The following is a 20526-nucleotide window of genomic DNA, read 5'->3' on the forward strand; positions in this document are numbered from 1 at the left end:
ATAATTAATTGACTAATTGAGTTTATTTGTTTATTGATTCATGTTTTGTTAGGTACATTTTATAATTGTTTTAAGTATCAACTTTATAGGAGAATGTGTGAAAGGGGAATAGCATTAACAATTATTTAAGGGGGCTAAACCTAACAAATTTAGTCATATATGTGTGAATACTGAAGTATTTCCCTTGTTGCTATTAAACGAAATAATGAATTACCAGTAATTAATAGTCGAATTGGTTACTTTTTTTTTTATTGATTCATGTCTTGATACTATGTCAATGAATAATTGTGCAAAATTTCAACTTGATCCAAGAATGGGTGTGGGAGAAATAACATGTACACACTTTTTACCAGACAGGCAGACAAGAGTGAGTTGATATAAGCTTTGTAACAATAGACAAACAACACAGTATAACAAACTATTTTAATTTGTCATGTTTAAGAAACAGTCATTTTAGCAACAAAACACAACAGACAGTTCACTCTTGATTGCTGATAACCATCTCTATAATGTGTATAACATTTCAGAATAACTATGTACAGATATTTAATACACACAAATAATAAGATAAATAATATGATAAGGTGAACATTCGAAGCGCAGTGGCTGTGTATGAAGTACTGACAAGATGCTTGAAAAGATTTAATAGAAGGAAGAAAGAACAATCAGGACCAGATTCAGATTTTAAAAGGCCCTAGAAGCTATTTGAGATAAGGGGACCCTTGTAAGACAATGTTTCCTTACCTCTTTTTTTTTTTTCAAAATGATTCAATATATCCCTGGAAACATTTTTTTGGTGGTAAGTTATAGCCTAGGTAAATACATCAATGAGAACAATAATTATAAGACAGAGCAAAGCAAACAAACAAACAAAAAATCTGAATAATTAAAAGGTTATATAATTAGAAATTATTAGTATAATGCCAGCCATTAACTTAGAGAAATTGCATTTTTTCATAGTTCACCATGTAAATGTGCTTGACATTAATAGGTTCACATTCAAATATATTTTTGGGCTTATCTAGAAACATGAAATTGATTATGTTGCTGGTTGGGTGGCTGGCTAGTTAGGTAGATGATGAAATATTCATGGCATAGAACAGATATCATAGAAAAAGAGGTTTATGTAACCTAACTCTGACCACCAAGTCACTGGTCCAAATAGATAAAAAAAAAAATACCAGGAAGCCATAATGGAAAACTATTATATCATGGAATGCTGTCACATAAGAATACTGTAAAAATACTGAGAGTAAAATAAAAGGAAAGAATGAAAATAAATAAATTATAAAGGAACTTTCAAAAGTAGTTCTCAACCTGATCAATTCTTCAATGGGAAACAAAAACATTGAACAAAATTCTTTAAACTCTATAGACTTTGGAAGATTTCAGCAGCTCTGATATAAATTCTATTTTGTCTTTAAATTACAATATATGTTTGAATACACTGCATTAGTGTTGCAATAACTTTTGTACACATAAAAAAAAAAAAAACAAGTAAAATAAAGCTGTGATATTTCATTTAAACATTGTACAAAAGCAAAGTAGGAGATCATACAACAATGTGATCTACTTTCCTAGGCTGACCTAAAAACAAAACAACTTGTAAGATGGACCTTTAAACACAAATCCCAGGGATGCTCTCAATTGTTTACTCAGAATTACACTGGAAGTGATGGCCCATTTCACTTTAAAGTCAAGATATTAATATTAACTGGTAAACAATCAGCTCTTGTAATGAATGCAACACATCCACTACATGAGATTTAGATTTCAACCTTGAAATATTAGACTGCTCTGTCTGGAAGGTGAAAGTTTCAGCAGTAACTATAGAATCACAAAGAAAACACACATGAAACTAAAAGAGAGAAACTTCATTGTTCTTATTTTTAATTTTGGAGGGTGTTTTGATGAGTAGTCCTAGATGGAAAATTTCACTAATCCCAACTTTTAGCTTTCGGAACTGTACAAAGATAACAGAAATGAAAGACATATGCCAATGTGTTCCGCCAACAGTGTGATTTCCATGCACAAAGCGACCTAATGAAACTGATGCTAAAACATTGAAGTAACATTCTTCTTTATGATAACAGAACACACACAATGAAATTGTGACTCAAATTTCAATAGTTCAGAATGGCAGATGTTTTGTTTTCAAATGTTGAGTTCACACCCTGATCAAGTTTGGAAGGATGGAAGAGCACAGTCTACATGTTTGCTCAATCAACCATGACAAGCATTTTACATTTGTGCTGGGTAGTAATACAATTGTTCTGGGGTCTTATGGGTTTCAAACTTTTTGTGTAACTTTATTGTTTGCTAGAAGTTTCACAGTTTATTTTATTGAGGTCAGCTTTGTGCCTTGTGTAATAAAGAGATTAGCTTATTATAAGATAAGATAATAAAGTTAACATGTTCATAGTTTGAAAAACCATGTTCAGTTCAAAAAACTGTTTGGAGATGGACAAAAAATTTACATTTTTGGGTGGTGGTCTTAAAAAAAAATAAAGTAGCTATGTAATAAACAAATATAAATGTGCAAATAAAGAACTCATAAGAACAGACAAATACAATGTCTATCAATTAAACTACTGTTAGTAACTTGTAAATGTGGTTTACATATTATAGTTCTAACCAGTGGCTTCACTAAGGACTACATGTCAGACCAGGAGATACCCACCAGGAAAAAGTAATTTTTCAATAGCAGACGATATGAAAAAAATATTGTGTCAGTAGATAGATACATGAACATATTTATACACAATAAATATATAGAGCCTATATTTTTTGTATAATTTTTTTTTTATTTCATCAAAATGTCCTTAACATTACACCATTCTTTATATCACCAACAAAATTTTAAACCATACTTTCAAGTATGTATCATTTACAAAGATATGAGGACTGCTTTGATTTAAAGAACTGTTTTCAACCAAGATATTTTAAATAGTTGCATTAGCACAGTTATATCAGAAGACCAAAAGATAGTCAATGTTGATCAAATGACAACAGTCTTGAGACATCAAGTTATCCCCAAATCTCAAAGTGAATTCAGTTCAATCACAAAGTATGCAAGAAGCAATGGAGATTATAGAGATAATGATGTAATAAAAGTAAGGCATCTATTTCAGAAGACTGTAAGGCTTTAGCCAAGACAAAGGAAAAGTCCATGAGATTTCCTTCAATATTTTAAGTGCTGCTTCAACTTGAGAGTTGCACACAAAAAGCAAGAGCTAAAAAGCAATTTCCATAAAACAGATGCATTCACATGCATGAACTGTGGTAAACTTTGCCCCTCCAGAATCGTCCACACTCAAGAAGAAACTTAAACCAGTGATTTCTTAGAGAAAAAAGCTGATGAGATCAGTTCTGATATTTTATAATGCCTGGAAAGGAATGAGCTTGACTTAAGATGTGTTAAGCTCAGGGATGTCAATGCAGCTTCAATGTCTGGAATCCATGAAGTAGTACAGGTAATTGAAAGAACAATCAGATGAAGGTGTTCACTTAATCTAAGTGGTCAATATTCTTTTTCAGAAAATGCTTCTTGCACAGCATTTTTTGGTACAACTGAAAGAATTCTTTCTAAATGAAAATATAGCCACTAGTAGTGCAGCTTAAGGACTATTGCCAGTGTCTGTGATTTTACCAATCTTTCTTTTGGGTTTGACATAGAGCCTAGGCTACTGAGAAGTGGCTTCAATAGTTAAGAACTTTTGAGGATTTGATGTATTTGGTCTTATCCTGTGAGATTTGACAATAAGAAACTGATGCATTCTCTGGTGTGTTCCAGTATATTAGTGAATGCAAATCATTGACGACTATCAAAACATCTATGTCAAACCCATGAATGAAATTTTAATGAGGCACATGATTTTCTATGCTTACAAGAAAATGGACAAACAAATTAACGCTTAGGAACATGACCAGAGAATATGTGTTTAGGGCAGTGATGGCAGAAGAACATGGAGATGTTTTCGTGACAGACGCTTTTATAACAGAACTAACTTTGACAACATTAGATTAAGATTTCTAGAAAAGTCTATCATAACACTACCTAGCGCGTACGAGGCTATACAGCGTAAGCATGCAAACAATTCCATACTACAGCCTACAATGCTTGAGCTGAAGTTCCTTGCGGAAACGGAGTGCGTGCTGACGGAGACAGGCTTTATCCAAAGCTACAGAGATAGTCAAAGAGCAAACTGTAGAACATGAAGTCAGTGCAGCAACTTTTGTGGAAACATACACCAACGATTCATGTGGCCAACTTGTGATGCTACTTATAATCTTTGTGGAAAGAAAGGCTATTTCCATAAAGTCTCAACCCTAGTGACGCCACTGGTTCTAACACAAGTTAACATTGATGCTATTTTTTTTCCTTACATAACTTTCAAGGAGGCAATCTAAAAAATTTCATTTTATACTTTAAAGAAAGAGACTGCTCCCTAACTAACCAACGCTGTACAAAAGACACTCACATGCTTTATCTTGCCCTAAGTTCTTTGTTATTCTAGTAACTGTTAGTGTTGATATTTTGATAACAAGACTTATAAAAACATTCTTTTCCTTTTAATGTTAGTAGTAGTACTTCAGTATTAAAATAATTTCTTAACATGGAAGCATTACAAAGTTATTAAGAGAATACATTGATAAAATGTCCTATTAATTTTAAACAATATTATAATGCAATCACATGTATAAAGCATATTAATTAATTTTGTAACTTATTTTTTGAAGAGTATGCAAACAGAAAACTCAAAATTCAATGCTTGAATATGGAACTTAAGATACAGAATAAATACACTGATTTATTTTTGTGTTTCCTTTTTGTTTTAAATACTCCACTGAATGAAACAATATATCCTCCACTGAATGAAACAATATATCCTCCACTGAATGAAACAATATATTCTCCACTGAATGATAACAAACTAAATCAAGTTTTGAAACACTGATAAAAAGTGATCCTTTGCAATAGCATGATATGAAGTCTCCTTCTAAGTGATCCAGCTGACACCAGCTGTATCATACAATGAAAGACAATGTGGTCTGCAGAACCTGAGAAGTCCATCACCAAGAGATCAGAAAATACACTAGTGCTTAGTTAATAGATAAAGAAACAACACTTCAACTCCTCCCCTAAGTCAATGATCTGATCATGTTTCTTACCCTGATCAGTGACCCAAACATGTTTCTTCCTGAAGTCAGTGATCATCTGATCGTGTTTTCCCTGAAGTCAGGGATTTGATCATGTTTCATCATCCTTGAAGTCAAAGATGATTCCTGCCATCATCTCTCTCAGCAGAGGGTTCTCCAGGATGTTGGAGTACTTTTCTATTTTCAGATTCTTCAAGAAGCTGATAGCATTCTCTGTCATAGTTCTGGCTTCAGTTAACCTGCTTATGATCTTTGCAAACTTCAAATTGGGCTTTGGGTCATTCAGTGAAAGAAGGTGTAAAAGACACTTGATCAAGTACCAGTAGATTTCATGAGCTAGGCTGGACTCAACTGGTGGGAAGCGATCTAGAGATAAAGATAGTAAATTTACTTTATGAATTAATTATTGATACACTAAATAAGTCAATAGTTTCTTGCTCAAAAATAAAATAAAAGCCACAAGTTGTGATTTTTAAAGAGAATTTGGAAAAGAAACTAATCAACATTAAACATTATTTCTGAACTAACCTGGAGCCATAATTAGAATTGCTTTGATCACAACTTGCTCTTGTTCTGTCAATTTCAGATTTTGTAAAGTTTTACAAAAATTGAAGTTTTTCTCAATGAATTCTTTAAAAGCGGTGAAACTTCCAGCCTTGGCGATGTCGTATTCACACTTCCACTCGTTATCTCCACCTCTCATCACACGAAGTTCGCAGTTGAGTGTTGTGTAAATACTAAAGACACAGAATTCCTGGCGTGAGTCTGAAATATGTTATTAATATAACACGTAAGTCTTAATAAATATCTAAAATATCAAACTTCTATCACCTTAACATAAATGGCTCAATGCAGACCCAAGCTCAGGGATGAGTAAACTATAATGTTAAGCTCTCAAAATTTTTAAAATAAAAAATGTATTATAACCCGATTTCATATTTGTCCTTAAAAAAGTAAACTTATCGCTGGCCTAACTAATTTGATATTCTTTTTTCTTGATCATTCCAATCAATCATTTCAATGAAAATGAAAACATATTAATTTAGGTTATGTTTTGATCTTAAATTTGATTTTTCTGGTGAGCCTCTATGTGGGCTAAGCTCACTTAGATCCTTTGGTGCCATTCAGCATGCATTAGGCAGGAAACTGTCTTCATAGAGATCAGCCCCCAAAACCATTTACAGCCTCTTTACCAACAGTGTGGGTTAGAGATTAAAATAATGAAATCTCAACTTGGGCAAGTCAAAAACTCCACTTTGTGAAGTTACAAAATGGTTCAGAATTTATAACTATTTTTTTTTTCTCTCTCTTCTGAGTTTGGATAAAAAGTATAATAATGTGCACCAACAGTCTTATCTTTTATCTTATATAATACAGACGTTACATCAAAAAAGAAGATGATTATGTCCTACGTGTCATGCATCTAGTCATGCATATTAACCAATGACTTAAATTTAAATTCTGCCAAGTCACCGGTTTTCCTGGCTGGCTCAGGCAGCCCATTCCATTGTACACTTTTTCACTGGCAAGTGAAACACAAAAACAAAAATAGTGAAATGAAAATCTCAATTACAATGTCCACAGTTTGCAAGTCAGTCATACCATCAGCTCTAATTACCAATTACATTGTTTACCCCAACAAATATCAACGTTACGACTGTATGGACCATGAGATTTTTTAAGCACACAATGTTATGTCGTTCTGCTTACCTTGACTATTAGAATGTCATAACCTCAACATGTCCAAATAAACTGAACTAGTCAAGAAATCAAGATATGTTTAATTATGTTACCAAAAAAAAACAATATAAAAAAAAACATTTCACAAGAAACTGCACACAAAAAAAAATATACTTTCTCCACAAACTAAACAAATCAAAAGACTTACATTTAATTAGGTTCACTTTGTCAGGCGTGATCACTTTCCCAAACCCTGGGATGGCCTTAGCAAACTTCACCATGCCTCGAATCATGTTCTCCAACCAAATGCTGGCTCGGTAATACTTATGTTTGCGTCCATCAGTGTCCAAGCCAGTAGTTTCATAAATGTAGTCATACTCATTGTCTGGGAGCCGAGGGAGGGTCCCAAATATTTCAGTATGTAGTCTACAATTTTCCTGGATGGAGGTAATAACAAAATGTATTAATAACTCTTCAATAGATTTTCTTTTCAAAGCACTCTATTCTTCTAAACACTATAGTGGTCTAGAATGACATTTAACTTATGTATACATTAAATACTTTATGCAGGAACCTATGGTCAAAATATCACTTGGTCTATCTGTAAATTTAAGGAAACAAGTTTGATATGTGATACAGTGTACAGTTATTCAAAAATTAATATACAGGTATAAAGCGTTCACTTGACTTTTGCAAGGATATGTTCCAAAACTACCTGCAAAAGTAACATTTCTGTGAAGTGGAGATGCAGAATTTAATTTCATATACGTATGCACTATTTTTTGGATATGAACAATATCACAGGACATCCCATATTACTTTAAATCCCTAAATAACAATTTCCCATTCCATTAGTAACCTTACATGCTTTTTCTTTGAAAACACTCCTTAAATGTTCACAAATTTTTAACAATTGACATACAGTACTGTACTCTATGTCACATTACAGTATTAAATGAATTGGAACAAACAGTATATATTGTTACTATAGTAAGCTATAGAAAGAAAATGGGGTGGAGTATTTTTCCATTAATATTTTTAAAAACTGTGGTATAGCCCTCCAGCAAAAGTTGTCCCGGAAAGTCAAGAGGCCACTCTGTATAACACAGAAGTTAGAACTTATTCTATAACAATAATAATGAGAAATTGAAATAATGAAATTGAAGGTGTGACTCACTGCATAAAAAAATAATATCACGAGACCTCAAGGGCTCATGAAGACCTTTCTACAGGGAACAGTACCAGGGAAAAGAAAGGAAGCAAAAGAAAAAAATCAAGGAATGGATGGAAGTAAGAGATTAAAAAAAAACTACACATGAACTGAGAGACAGTCAAATTGAAAAGATCATGTGTGCTGCCCCAATGATCCAACATACTACAGGTCAGAAGATGAAGGTGGTGAGGGTTAGTAAAGAAATATTGGTCTGAATAATTCACAAACTCCAAGATCTATCTTTTGAAAGCAAAAGCAATATATAGCTATCTTGGTAAATTATGTTACTTTATGTTTTTGCTACATATGTTTCAGCCTGCAAATATCCAAACAAACTTTCTACTAATATCTCCAGTTAGCACAATTTGATACCAATCACTGAGTCATCCACTGCACAAATAAAAAAAAAAGGCACTGCCAACATTCACACAGTAAGGGTGATGAAACTTTTTTCTCAGAGGGCCACAATGAAAATATTATTGCTATTAATGAAGAGCCATGCGACTATTATAATTAAAATTTACAATTATGAAAAATATTAAAGTGAAGTTGACCACTGTCGGTCCCATAGCAAATTGCCATGGAAAGAGATGAAATTTACTGCATAATAGACCTTTAGGTCTGGGAGAAATACCTTCTTAAAAAAAAAAGAATAAATAAATTTATTTACTACGATAAATGTAACTGTGTAAAACTTGCAATAAATTTAATAGCTATGCAGATTAAACAGTATAAGAAAAAAAAAATATTTTTACCAAATGTTCCAACTGCTGTCTTAGCTGCTCCTCTGGAGATAATCTGCCAAACACTGGCACCACAAAGCATTCATGTGCCTCCATCAAAGTCTCTACCACTTTACTATAATCCTCATACATGAGTGAGATGTCTTTGTCCTTCAAGTGACAACCGCAGGAGTCACAGAATGAGCTCATACAGTCTAGACTTGTAGCCTGTGAATTAAGACATGTTGATGAGGCTGCTGATGAATTTGAAGATGGACCACCTGTGCCCACAGATAATGGAGACATGGGTGTGTTGAGAGCATCGTTGACTGATACCAGAGGAGAAACATCAAAAGCATTTTCTGACTGCAACTGAGATTCAGATGGCTGCGGTTGTTCAGAAGGGGTAAGCGGTGAATATCTGTGTTCACTTGTCAGCACAGCTGTAGCTGTGGCTGATAAAACGGCTAATGGGGACATGTTTGGTGATGCAGCAGCCACCTCCATTAGCAGAGACGACTTTTCAGGAAAGCACAATTCACTTTGGGAGATCTGAGACATTAAAGGTTCACTAATAAGATATCCTGTGTGAGTAGGGTTAATATCAATAACAGCAGTCTGGGGACTATACTCTGAAAGCTGGACTAAACCATGGTCAGTACCAGAAGAAAAACTTTGATTGTCTGGAAAATTCCCTTTGAATTGTGAAACATTCACATTGCTGGGAGAAAATGAGTTGCACTGACTGAATTGGTTATCACAAGAACTTTGGCTGCCTGAATTACTGTCAATACGAGGACTTGTCAGAAGTTTTAATATTTGGCTGGAACTGGCATTAGCACTGTCAGGCTCTTTACGTTTGCCTGTCTGTTGGAGTTTCTTCACTTCTAAAATGTCATTTGTTCTTTTCACTGAGGTGTATCTACCAGTTTTAATAGCTAAACAAACAAAGACATATATAAATGTTAAGAAATTATGTTTGCTGTATTATAAAGAAAAAAAAAAGTTACTATCCATAACAATATAATATATAATATTTTTTTTAAATACATTACATATCGATTTCTGCATCATGAAATGGAATGAGAAAATGCATACAAATTATTATAGTAAAATTAAAAGCATTAACAATTATAAACAATACCGTCTTTCCCCATGCCCACTGAAAGACATTTTTGATAGCGACACAACTGACACAGCTTGTCTAGACCATGCTCTATAGTACAGTGTCCCTCTCCATCACATCTGTACTGTTCATGGAGCTTTAGACTCCTGTGGAAGAAACCCTGGAAAAGAAAAAAAAGTGATAATAAATTTTATAAATAAGATAAAGTATCATTCCAAAAGTTTTACCAAGTTTTAATTGTATTAGGACAGAATACTTTGAAATTGAAACCTGAATTCTCCTTAACCACTAACTAAATTAAAATAGAAGAATGACCATTGTAGAGATGTAGAAAATAGCCTCATGTGTAGAATGTCATGGTGGATTCTATTTCAACATGCAATATCTTGCATTTTTATGGTATGCCCTGGATGTGGCAAAATATGTAGTCACAGGAAATACTGGATTCCACATTAATCTTCGGACAATCATCCACAATGCTATCCAAATTAAGAAACTCCAATTTCATATACATGTATACACATACATACAACTTGTAAAATGTGCATGTTACCTTGCAGGCCTCACATGTGTTCGCTCCATAATGAAAACCAGCCCCTGGAGCATCACAAACTCGACATGGAGGAAGGTTGGTCTTGGAACCAGTCTCAGTGTCTACCTGTTTTCTTTTTCGGCCCATTCTGCAAGCTGCATGACAAAACAATACATTTTTTTAAATACTAAAAACCTAGCTTATTTTGAGTGAAATTGCATCAATTATTTTGAATCAATTATAACTGTACACAATTAAGAAAGCTTCTCTCTCAGTCTTCTGACTTTTACATGTCTTCTATCTTAGAATTGACAAGAGTTCAATTTGCTCTCATTATTGCAAGGTTTATCTCCCATTAGCTTAAGTACATTTCCCATATAAAACAAAATTAAGTAAGACTAATAGATTACCAATTGTTTAAAAAAATGATTGATTCATGTCCTGAATGGTATATTCAATGAAAGATTTGTTGTTTATCATTTGAAATCTATGTGTCAAATGCCACGACAGACCTGAATTGGAATTGATTGACTTTCATACCAGACATACCCACTTGACCAAACTTTTGAGTGATGCAGACAATTGCTTTTCTATGTTGTGTTGTTTTCACAGACATTTACCAAATCTATGAAAACAAGGTTGTTTAAAAGTACTTTTGCGTGCGCATAAAAGTTTTCAATTGTGAAACGTTCTAAGCCTGTCATAAACAGTTGTATCATACTTCATTGCTCTGACCTGGAATATTTTCAATGCATCCGGACATTCAGAATATGGGAAACAACATAAAACACAGCCAATTACTAGGGAAACAATTTTGTAAACAACCCTATTCTAATAATAATGGTGTCTGCTCTATTTCTTTTCTATTTTTTTGCATGATGCAATCCACAACAAGAGTGGGTGGGGAATTTAGATTTATATTCGGCGCGAAGACTAGACTGAGACGGTTGAGTATCACTACTCTAGAGTATAGGCTACTTACCGATCTTGATAGATATAGAATCTAGCCATTCATAGATCTAATGAGTCTATTTATATATATATTTATTATCTATTATATAACATATAATATATCATGGGCGTAAAATTCCCCAGCGCGGGGCAGAGTTCCACCGCCAAGCACTATTTCCGGTATTAAAAGCCAACAAAATGCATATTCTGAGGTATCTGCAGTGCATTATCCTGCTATTAAAAAGTTTTATTTTAAAAACCTTATGTACTCTTCTTACTAACTTAGATCAAACCGCGTCGTTCTGTGCATTGGGCGGCAAGCTGCTTCCACAAAAATCTGTCACTGGCAATTTCTGAATTCTCTTCCCACCTGCTCTGAGGACCTCCATGAAAGTGTAGCGCCAAGTTGTACTAGAATGACTCAGTTTGCGCTTTCCTCGTAATGGCCTCCTTGTCATCGCAACTCTTACTATGCGTAATTCATTTTGTCGGAGAACATGTCCCTCAAACCTCATGCGAAGCTCTGTCACAACCTTACTAAGGAGTCGACTCCCAGTTTGGCATAGGATTTCCTTGATTAAGACCCAATCTCTATAACGGACTCCTAAAATCAGTCTTAGCCATCTTTGTTGAGCCACATTTAGACTTTTCCAATTTCGGCAGATGACTATTCACTGCACTTTATAAATGGAGACCAGCCACTGGTAGAAATTTGTAACCTCAATGGCTATGCTCTTGGAATTAGGTGACTGTAGTTTGCTTTAGATTTTATATCAAAAAGGGAAGTTTTATCGTCAAAATCATTTTATTGGGGGGGGGGGGGGTGTAACATAAAAAGTATGAGGAGTTGTTTTTTTTTTAATTCAAATCCCCCATTAGCTACGGTCATAGAATTTGGTGACTGTAGTTTGCTTTAGAATAAAATTGAAGAGAGAGGTTTTCAACCTCAAAACTCTCTGTATGGGGTATTTAAACTCAAAACTATCAGGAGGGGTTTTAAACTTTAAAAAAAAAAACTCTGAAGAAGGGGGTTTAAACTCAAAACCCCTTTGGCTACGGTCATAGACGTTTTAGTGTGCAATTTGCTTTTATTTTATAACGAAGAGGTATTTTTTAGCTTCAAATCTCGCTGAAGGGGAGTTTAAACTCAAAACCCTTTGGCTACGGTCATAGACTTTTTAGTGTGCAATTTGCTTTTTTTTTTATATTGAAGAGGTATTTTTTTAGCTTCAAACCCCGCTGAAGGGGGGTTTTAGCTCAAAACCCCCTTTAGCCACTCTCATAGAATTTTGAGTGCGTAATTTGCATTTTTTATATTGAAGAGGTGTTTTTTTTTAGCTATAAACCCAGCTGGAGGTGGGTTTTAAACACAAAACCGTTCTTGGCTATGCTCATAGAATCTGGTGACTGATGTATGGATAGTCTTATATTGAAGAGGGGGTTTTGCCATACATTTTGGAGGGGGTTTAAAAATAAAAATCTTCCTTCTTAGCTACGCTCTTAGAATTTGGGGATTGTCGTTTGCATTCTTTTTTTTTTGGTTTTGTTTTATAGAAGAGGGGGATTTGACTGCAAAACCCCTTAACAGGGGGTTTTAAATTCCAAACCCCCTTGGCTACGATGGGCCATGTGATGGTTTACGTCCATGATATATATATATATATAAAGAGAGAGAGAGAGATAGAGAGTGAGAGAGAGATAGATATACATTACATGTAGATCTAAGAATATACCTTATAAAGAGTATAATTATTCTATTACTCACTAGTCAAGTCTAATAAAATAAAGATCTAGATTCTATGATACTAGTCAAAGTAACAAGTAAATCTATATAATTATAGTTAATATAGACATCTAGATTTATATTCTAGATCTACTTAAATAACCAAGACCAATGAGTCTATACTACTCTAATAATAATCTAATAATTTATAATAGAGAGATGATCCAACTCTAATCATTAATGATTTAATGTGAGTTATCAAATGTCAGAGTAATCACAGTAATTAATGACTTAATTGTGTCTTAATTAGAGTCTAGTCTAGTTAATTGATTATAACTAGACTAGTCTTAAAAGACATATTTAAACTTGAACTCACTAACCTTGACTAATATTAGATCTCTAGATCTAGATCTAATAATCTAATTTAGTATGTACAGAATCTACTATCTTCTAGATCTAACCGTCTGACCCTAACCCTAACTAAATCTAGAAGAAATCTAGACTAGAATCTAGTCACTAGTCACTAGATAGTACATATATTATTATTATATACTGATCTAGTTTATTCTAGACTACATAGACATAGACTGTTGAGTCTAGATCTAGATATTTAAGATATCATAATTTAAATTTCCTGAGGTCTAGAGTAGTAGAGTCTAGATCTAGATCTAGTCCAGATTCCTTTCCAGAGACAGAGTTTAGATCTATAAATATATAGAGTCTAGATATAATATAGATTCTTAGTCTAGAGATCTAAATTATTTATATAGAATCTAGATCTAGATCAAGAGATCTAGATCTAATAAGTTGAAACTTTATAAATAAGGCTTGTATTTAAGTGATTAGTTAGTCAACTTAATTAAAGATTACTTTTAGATTTAGAGAATCTCTAGAGTCTTCAGTCTAGATCTATCTATAAAATCTATATAGTCTATATAGATATTATAGAGACTTTAAACTTAAGCTGAAAAGCTTATTTTGCCAGGATTTTTTGTTATTACATTTTTTGACATTGGCGTCACTTGGGCTAAAAGGTGGAACAAAATTTTATAATAAAAATTAGCCACTAGGCTAGATCTAATTAGAATCTATCTAGATATATAGATCTAGATCAATCAAGATATGTATGTAATCTAGATCTAGATTTCATAATATTATAGTATAGATCTAGAACTAATTAAAAATTACCATAGGCATAGCCCTAGCCCTAACGGTTATACATATAGATCTAGATCTAGTATGTAGACAATGTAGTATAGATTATTTATACGCAAAGGCAAGGCTGTAGTGTAGCTTAGCTCTTTCAGTAATACAGTGTACTGAGATTTAGATCTAGTCTAGAGTTCTAATTTTAGAAACGTGATCATTTGAAAAGCAAATGATAAGCAGAAGACTTCCCCTAGTTCACATACAATGTGACCTTTTATCAGGAACTAGACAAGATTCTAAATAGGGCCTTGGTAGACTCTATGTGCGTTCCAGTACGATGTGTAACAAAATAAACCTACCGCTTCGTATTTTTATTAAACAATAAATTTTATTGTGTACGTCGCAATTACGATTTGTTTCTGATTCACCGGTTTAACACAGAAACAAAAATCAGAAAAGGCTTAATATTTTGTATAGATTTTAATCCCAGTTACACAATTTATTCTTTAGATAAAACGTATGAAATTAGTTAGTTATGGAACCTTTAAAAAAACGAAAAGCACATTCAAAGAGTTGCCATGTTGTACTCCATGTTTCAATAACTTGTCACATGATCATTTTGGGAGTGTGGTTTTTCTGTACGTTGTAAGGGCTGAGAACGACTAAAGTAGGTCAAAGTTGAAAATGTGATTGAAAGTTAATGTAAACATTCGTTAAAGTGCAAACCTGTATAGTTTTGATTTATGTATATTATTTAAATTATTTATACTGAGTTATAGTGTTTGTCTCAGGCTTCAAGAATTACGAAATCTAGTTGTAAAAATACACATCTTATTAGCCTATTATTTATTGGGCCAATGTTGGATGTTGGTCTGTTATCGTCACTAGCCTAAGGTAGCTTTGTTTTTAACCAGCCCTATTTATATTAGATCTAGATTATCTGTATCATGAGTTAAACTATTGGTCTGAAATAGATTTAGCCTCTAGATTGAATCTTAAATTAAGACCTGATATAGGCTCTGATTAAATGAATTGAAGTTTTATATTTAAAAAGAACCATCAAGGTAGATAACTTGGTTAAAAAGAATTTTAACTTAAAATATTGAATAGCTTCCCTTGTACTATTTTATCCGCACTATTCCCTCCTGTGGATTAAAACATTGGTTCTCAAACTGCTGTCATTGGACCACACGTGTCATGAGACCACCGTAGTGGTCGGCAAAAAGATGTAAATTGTATACAACTAACATAATAATTATTATAATAATAAGGCTTGTCTTCGAGTCCGAAGATGATTGAGTAATGCAGTATTTCCCGTGGCTGCGCAGTCCCAGCTGTGACCTACATGTTTTGCCACATCCAGGGCAAGCATAACAATTGTCCGCAGGTGGTCGATTACATAACGTCTTCGATAAAAGCTAGTATATCTTATAGGATAATTTCAATAATAATCAACTCGCCACTCACATATATAGATCTATAATGACGACCTAAACCACATATTTAAAAACATTCTCCACTTGGCTATTCCCGACTGAGTATTAAACTCTTTTGCGCATGGACAAACTCAGATCCCAATCATACTAATGCAGGATCATTGCAGAGTATTGAAATATCCACATAAATAAGGCTTGTCTTCGAGTCCGAAGATTAGTGAGGAATACAGTATTTCCCGTGGCTGCGCAGCCCCAGCTGTGACCTGCATATTTTGCCACATCCAGGGCAAGCATAACCATTGTCCGCAGGTGGTCGATTTAGATATCCTTTTATCGACTTGTTTCGGACTAGTCATTTGTGGGCTAATTACTGTATTGCCTCCAGCCTGCGCAGAGTATTAGGAACTTAAACCAATGTTTGAACAAAGATAGTTAGTTAGATAGTTACCACAAAGTCTGGTTACAAAAACATATTTAAATTTAAATCCTGCATTATGGGTCATTGCACAGAAGTTGTTGACTGCTTCCCCGTCTTCTTGTTTGGTACAACGTGGATTCATTGCCGCAATGAACTTCATCACAAATAAACAAAACCTTCTCGAAATGTGTGCTCGTTGCACCGAACATAAATACACTTATAAAATCTCATCAAGCTCATTCAAGTCATTTATTTTTTTAAATTTTATTTTTAACAAAAATTATAATCTAAAAAAAAACAAACAAAAAAAAAAACAACACTCCAACAAAATGTGTTTTACATTTGTTAGATGTATATTATGCATTTCTGTAGCTTTTTCACTTAGGGGTCCGTTGGTACCCCATTGATTATATATCTTAGTCATGCATGTTAACCAAAGACTTAAATTCTGCCAAGTCACTGGTTTTCCTGGCTGGCTCAGGCAACCCATTCCATGCTCTAATAGCACTAGGGAAGAATGAGCATTTATACACATTTGTCCTAGCATATGGAACTAGGAATGTGCCTTTATCTCTGTATCTCTCTGAGGGGTCTCGGGTAAAAAAAGTTGAAAAACCACTGTATTAAAACATTATCACACACACACAGAAACACACACACACATCATTTATACATACACTTTTTAAAAAATCTCATTAAAAAAAAAAGCGTATCTAAAGGGGGAAACGCAACATTAACAGCCATATATCTCAGTATTGTAGAATTAATTTGTATTTTCGATATCAAACACATAGGACGTAATTATCTTCTTTTTTGAAGTAACGTCTGTATTATATAGAATACCTTCTATGTGGTATGCGTGTTTTCCATTTTTACTTTTTTATATTGATTCCTGTTTGTTAGGTAACAGGTAGCAGGTACAATGAATAATTGTGTAAAGTTTCAACTTGATCCGAAAACGGCAAGTGTGAGAAATAACGAGTACAAACTTTTGACCAGACAAGACAGACAGACAGAGTGAGTTGATATAAACTGTGTAAAAAAATATATATATAAAAAGTAGCGATTGTTTGTATGCCGCCCATAATTCCACAACTTTCTTTGCGTGCCGGAGAATTCATTCATACATTGTGTACTTCATGAGTGCATCCTAGTTCCAATCTCAATGATCACTTTTTCTTGCTTGATCTTATCCATTACAGAAAACTACTTTGATAGAGAACATCTTACGCGTATCCAAATGCTAGTCTAGTTGTGTTTATTAATCAGATAGCTAAAACTCTGCTTGGTTTTCATGACTGATTCAGTCAACCCATTACATGCTCTTTTGGTAGCCTACTAAAAAAGAAAGAGCATTTATAAGAATTAGAACTAACATATGGAAAAAAGAAATGTGCATTTACTTTTGCGTCGGATTATTTCATTAGGTTGTGTTTTTTTTTTAAAATATGTATAAGTTATGATTAGTGCTACGTTATTTTTTAGTGTCGTGCTGTGACGTCTGGCGTAATCATATCCTTCCACTGCCACTCTCTGCGGTCAGCAGCTGCCCTTTAGCAGAATAGCATTAGAAAGTCCGGTCCATTTTTATCACGTTGTCCAGACACTTTTTTTTCTTTGGACGTCCCTTTCGTTATGCTCCCTCCACTGGACCTTGAAGAATGACTTTTGACAGTGAGTCTTTGTCTTACAGTAGGACTGAAACAGCTCAGCTTGAGTGTATTGGTTCTGAGGAGTTCCTTCTTTTACCAGCCAGAGTCTTGACTTGTAAGTGTACAAACCCATTTGTTTTCTTTTCCTGGTATCTGATGCCCAGCAGTTTTGTGTGGCGTCTACTCACAGAGGCTAGAATCCTTCTTTCAGCCTCATTCACTCTAGCATTTTATCTCTTCCTAAGGGTCTTCTTCTCAGACAAATGATAGAGGCTCCTTTGTGAGTATAAAGTTAAGCTTAGAGAGGTTTGCGGGACATATTCTCCGAAAAAATGAACTACGCATACCAAGAGTTTTGAAGACACGGAGGCCAATACGAGGAAAGCGCAAACAGGGACGTCCTCGTAGACCTATAACTTGGCGCCACACATTCATGAAGGACCTTAGTGCAGTGGTCACCCTGTGGGAAGAGTCTTCAGACATTGCCAGTAACAGAGCTTTGTGGAGACAGCTTACCGCCCAATGCGCCGAACAGCGCGGAGGATCTAAATCTAAGTCATTGCTTTAGTGGGTGCATATCTCAATCGTCATACCCTGATAAGTGTGATACTGGGCAAATGAAACTTCTATGGGCAACAGTTGTTTGATTGCGATATCTCCATGACTCATTCCTTAGTACCTGGCATATAAGCTAAAATTATTGACATTTTGAGGTCCTCCATTAAAAATCAAAATGTAAATAAAGAAGTTTCATGTTTCCTGCATCACACTTATCAGGGTATGACCGATAACCAAGTATCAAACACAATTTCGTGGGATTAATAGAGATCTTAGAAAGTGGAGATGAATTGGTTATACCTTAGAAAAGATAAAATATAAAAGCTAGACAGGGCTTACAGTGGAACCACCAGGGCACAAGACATAGAGGAAGACCAAAAAAAAAAAAAACGTGGCGACGTAGTTCAATAGATGAAGCCGAGAGGACAGGAAAGAGCAAGAGACTGTGGAGAGTGGCGTGTTTGTACCGAAGCCCCATGTTCCACGTGGAACGCAAAGGAAAGATTATGATGAATAGCAATAGAGTTCGATTTAAAAAAAACAACATTAGCCTACCATACATATAAACCCGAGTTTATGTGTAAACACCCAACTGCTCATCCATCTAAATATACTTTAGCACTAAAACAAAGGCTGGGAAATCTACTCGCTCATGTTGAGTGACATTTTTCTGCGCCCGTGCGGTAGAAGCACTCACTCCCTGCCTCCCTCCCCTATCTCCTCCCTCACTCTATCTCTCTCTCCCCTCCTCTCTCTCTCTTCTCCCGCTCGCGTGTAAATCAATCATTAGGGCACCATGTCACTCGAAATATTTTTCTACACTTGTCATAATGAAAACTAAACAGACTTAACTCTGTGGGTCAAAGGCTCTACAGAACTTTCTAGTCTTTTTTTTTCTCAAAGAGTAAGATCGTATGCTTTGATGTCGCCAGGAAATGAAACGCAAGTGTCATTTATGATTATCGCCTTGGTTTCTAATGCTGTCCTTTTTTTTTTTTTGTCTTCTCTGTTTCATGTTGTCGTTTCGCATCTGTCCTGGCATTGTCTTGAAACTCTTGGAGAGACTCTCACGCAAATTGCCAATTATTTTTTTAAATAAAACAAGTCAATGACGATAGATAGATAGATAGATAGATAGATAGATAGATAGATAGATAGATAGATAGATAGATAGATAGATAGATAGATAGATAGATAGATAGATAGATAGATAGATAGATAGATAGATAGATAGATAGATAGATAGATAGATAGATAGATAGATAGATAGATAGATAGATAGATAGATAGATAGATAGATAGATAGATAGATAGATAGATAGATAGATAGATAGATAGATAGATAGATAGATAGATAGATAGATAGATAGATAGATAGATAGATAGATAGATAGATAGATAGATAGATAGATAGATAGATAGATAGATAGATAGATAGATAGATAGATAGATAGATAGATAGATAGATAGATAGATAGATAGATAGATAGATAGATAGATAGATAGATAGATAGATAGATAGATAGATAGATAGATAGATAGATAGATAGATAGATAGATAGATAGATAGATAGATAGATAGATAGATAGATAGATAGATAGATAGATAGATAGATAGATAGATAGATAGATAGATAGATAGATAGATAGATAGATAGATAGATAGATAGATAGATAGATAGATAGATAGATAGATAGATAGATAGATAGATAGATAGATAGATAGATAGATAGATAGATAGATAGATAGATAGATAGATAGATAGATAGATAGATAGATAGATAGATAGATAGATAGATAGATAGATAGATAGATAGATAGATAGATAGATAGATAGATAGATAGATAGATAGATAGATAGATAGATAGATAGATAGATAGATAGATAGATGAGACTCGAGTTCGAATCCCTCTGAATGAGGAGTTTTTTATTTCGAGTAATTATGGCATTTTTAATTTCATTGGTCGTTGTCCTGGACAAAGATCCTCCTCTTTAACCTCCCAAAGATGGGCCCTTTCCTCATGATACAGCTAGATCTTGAAATGGTAACTTTGATTCTTTTGATTATATATTAATAAAAAATGGCAACTGTATAATTTATGCCGTAAGTTTAATGCTAGGTGGCTGAGTGGTTAAGCGATTGGCTTCCGAACCTGAGGTCCTGGGTTCGAATCTCGGTAAAGACTGGTATTTATAATTTCCAG

The 20526-nt window shown here is 34.1% G+C and overlaps 1 protein-coding gene across 2 annotated transcripts; it reads right to left on the minus strand.

Annotated features, from left to right (window-relative positions):
* Positions 1-406: 406 nt before the first annotated feature.
* LOC106052489 (nuclear receptor ROR-beta-like) lies at positions 407-14882 on the minus strand. 2 transcript variants are annotated; one of them, XM_013207883.2, is made up of 7 exons: positions 14799-14882; positions 10455-10588; positions 9920-10061; positions 8809-9713; positions 7049-7277; positions 5689-5925; positions 407-5526 (listed from the first exon to the last, which is right to left on the minus strand). In XM_013207883.2, the coding sequence occupies exons 2-7, from the start codon at positions 10578-10580 to the stop codon at positions 5252-5254; spliced, it is 1914 nt and encodes a 637-aa protein (XP_013063337.2). In that variant the 5' UTR covers positions 10581-10588; positions 14799-14882; the 3' UTR covers positions 407-5251. The 2 variants fall into 2 exon arrangements, with proteins under 2 accessions (XP_013063337.2, XP_013063338.1); XM_013207884.2 differs by lacking the exon at positions 14799-14882 and adding an exon at positions 14296-14727.
* Between the last annotated feature and the right edge of the window lie 5644 nt (positions 14883-20526).

This window comes from Biomphalaria glabrata, chromosome 8, assembly GCF_947242115.1.
Source record: "Biomphalaria glabrata chromosome 8, xgBioGlab47.1, whole genome shotgun sequence".
In the NCBI taxonomy this organism is placed as follows: domain Eukaryota; kingdom Metazoa; phylum Mollusca; class Gastropoda; family Planorbidae; genus Biomphalaria; species Biomphalaria glabrata.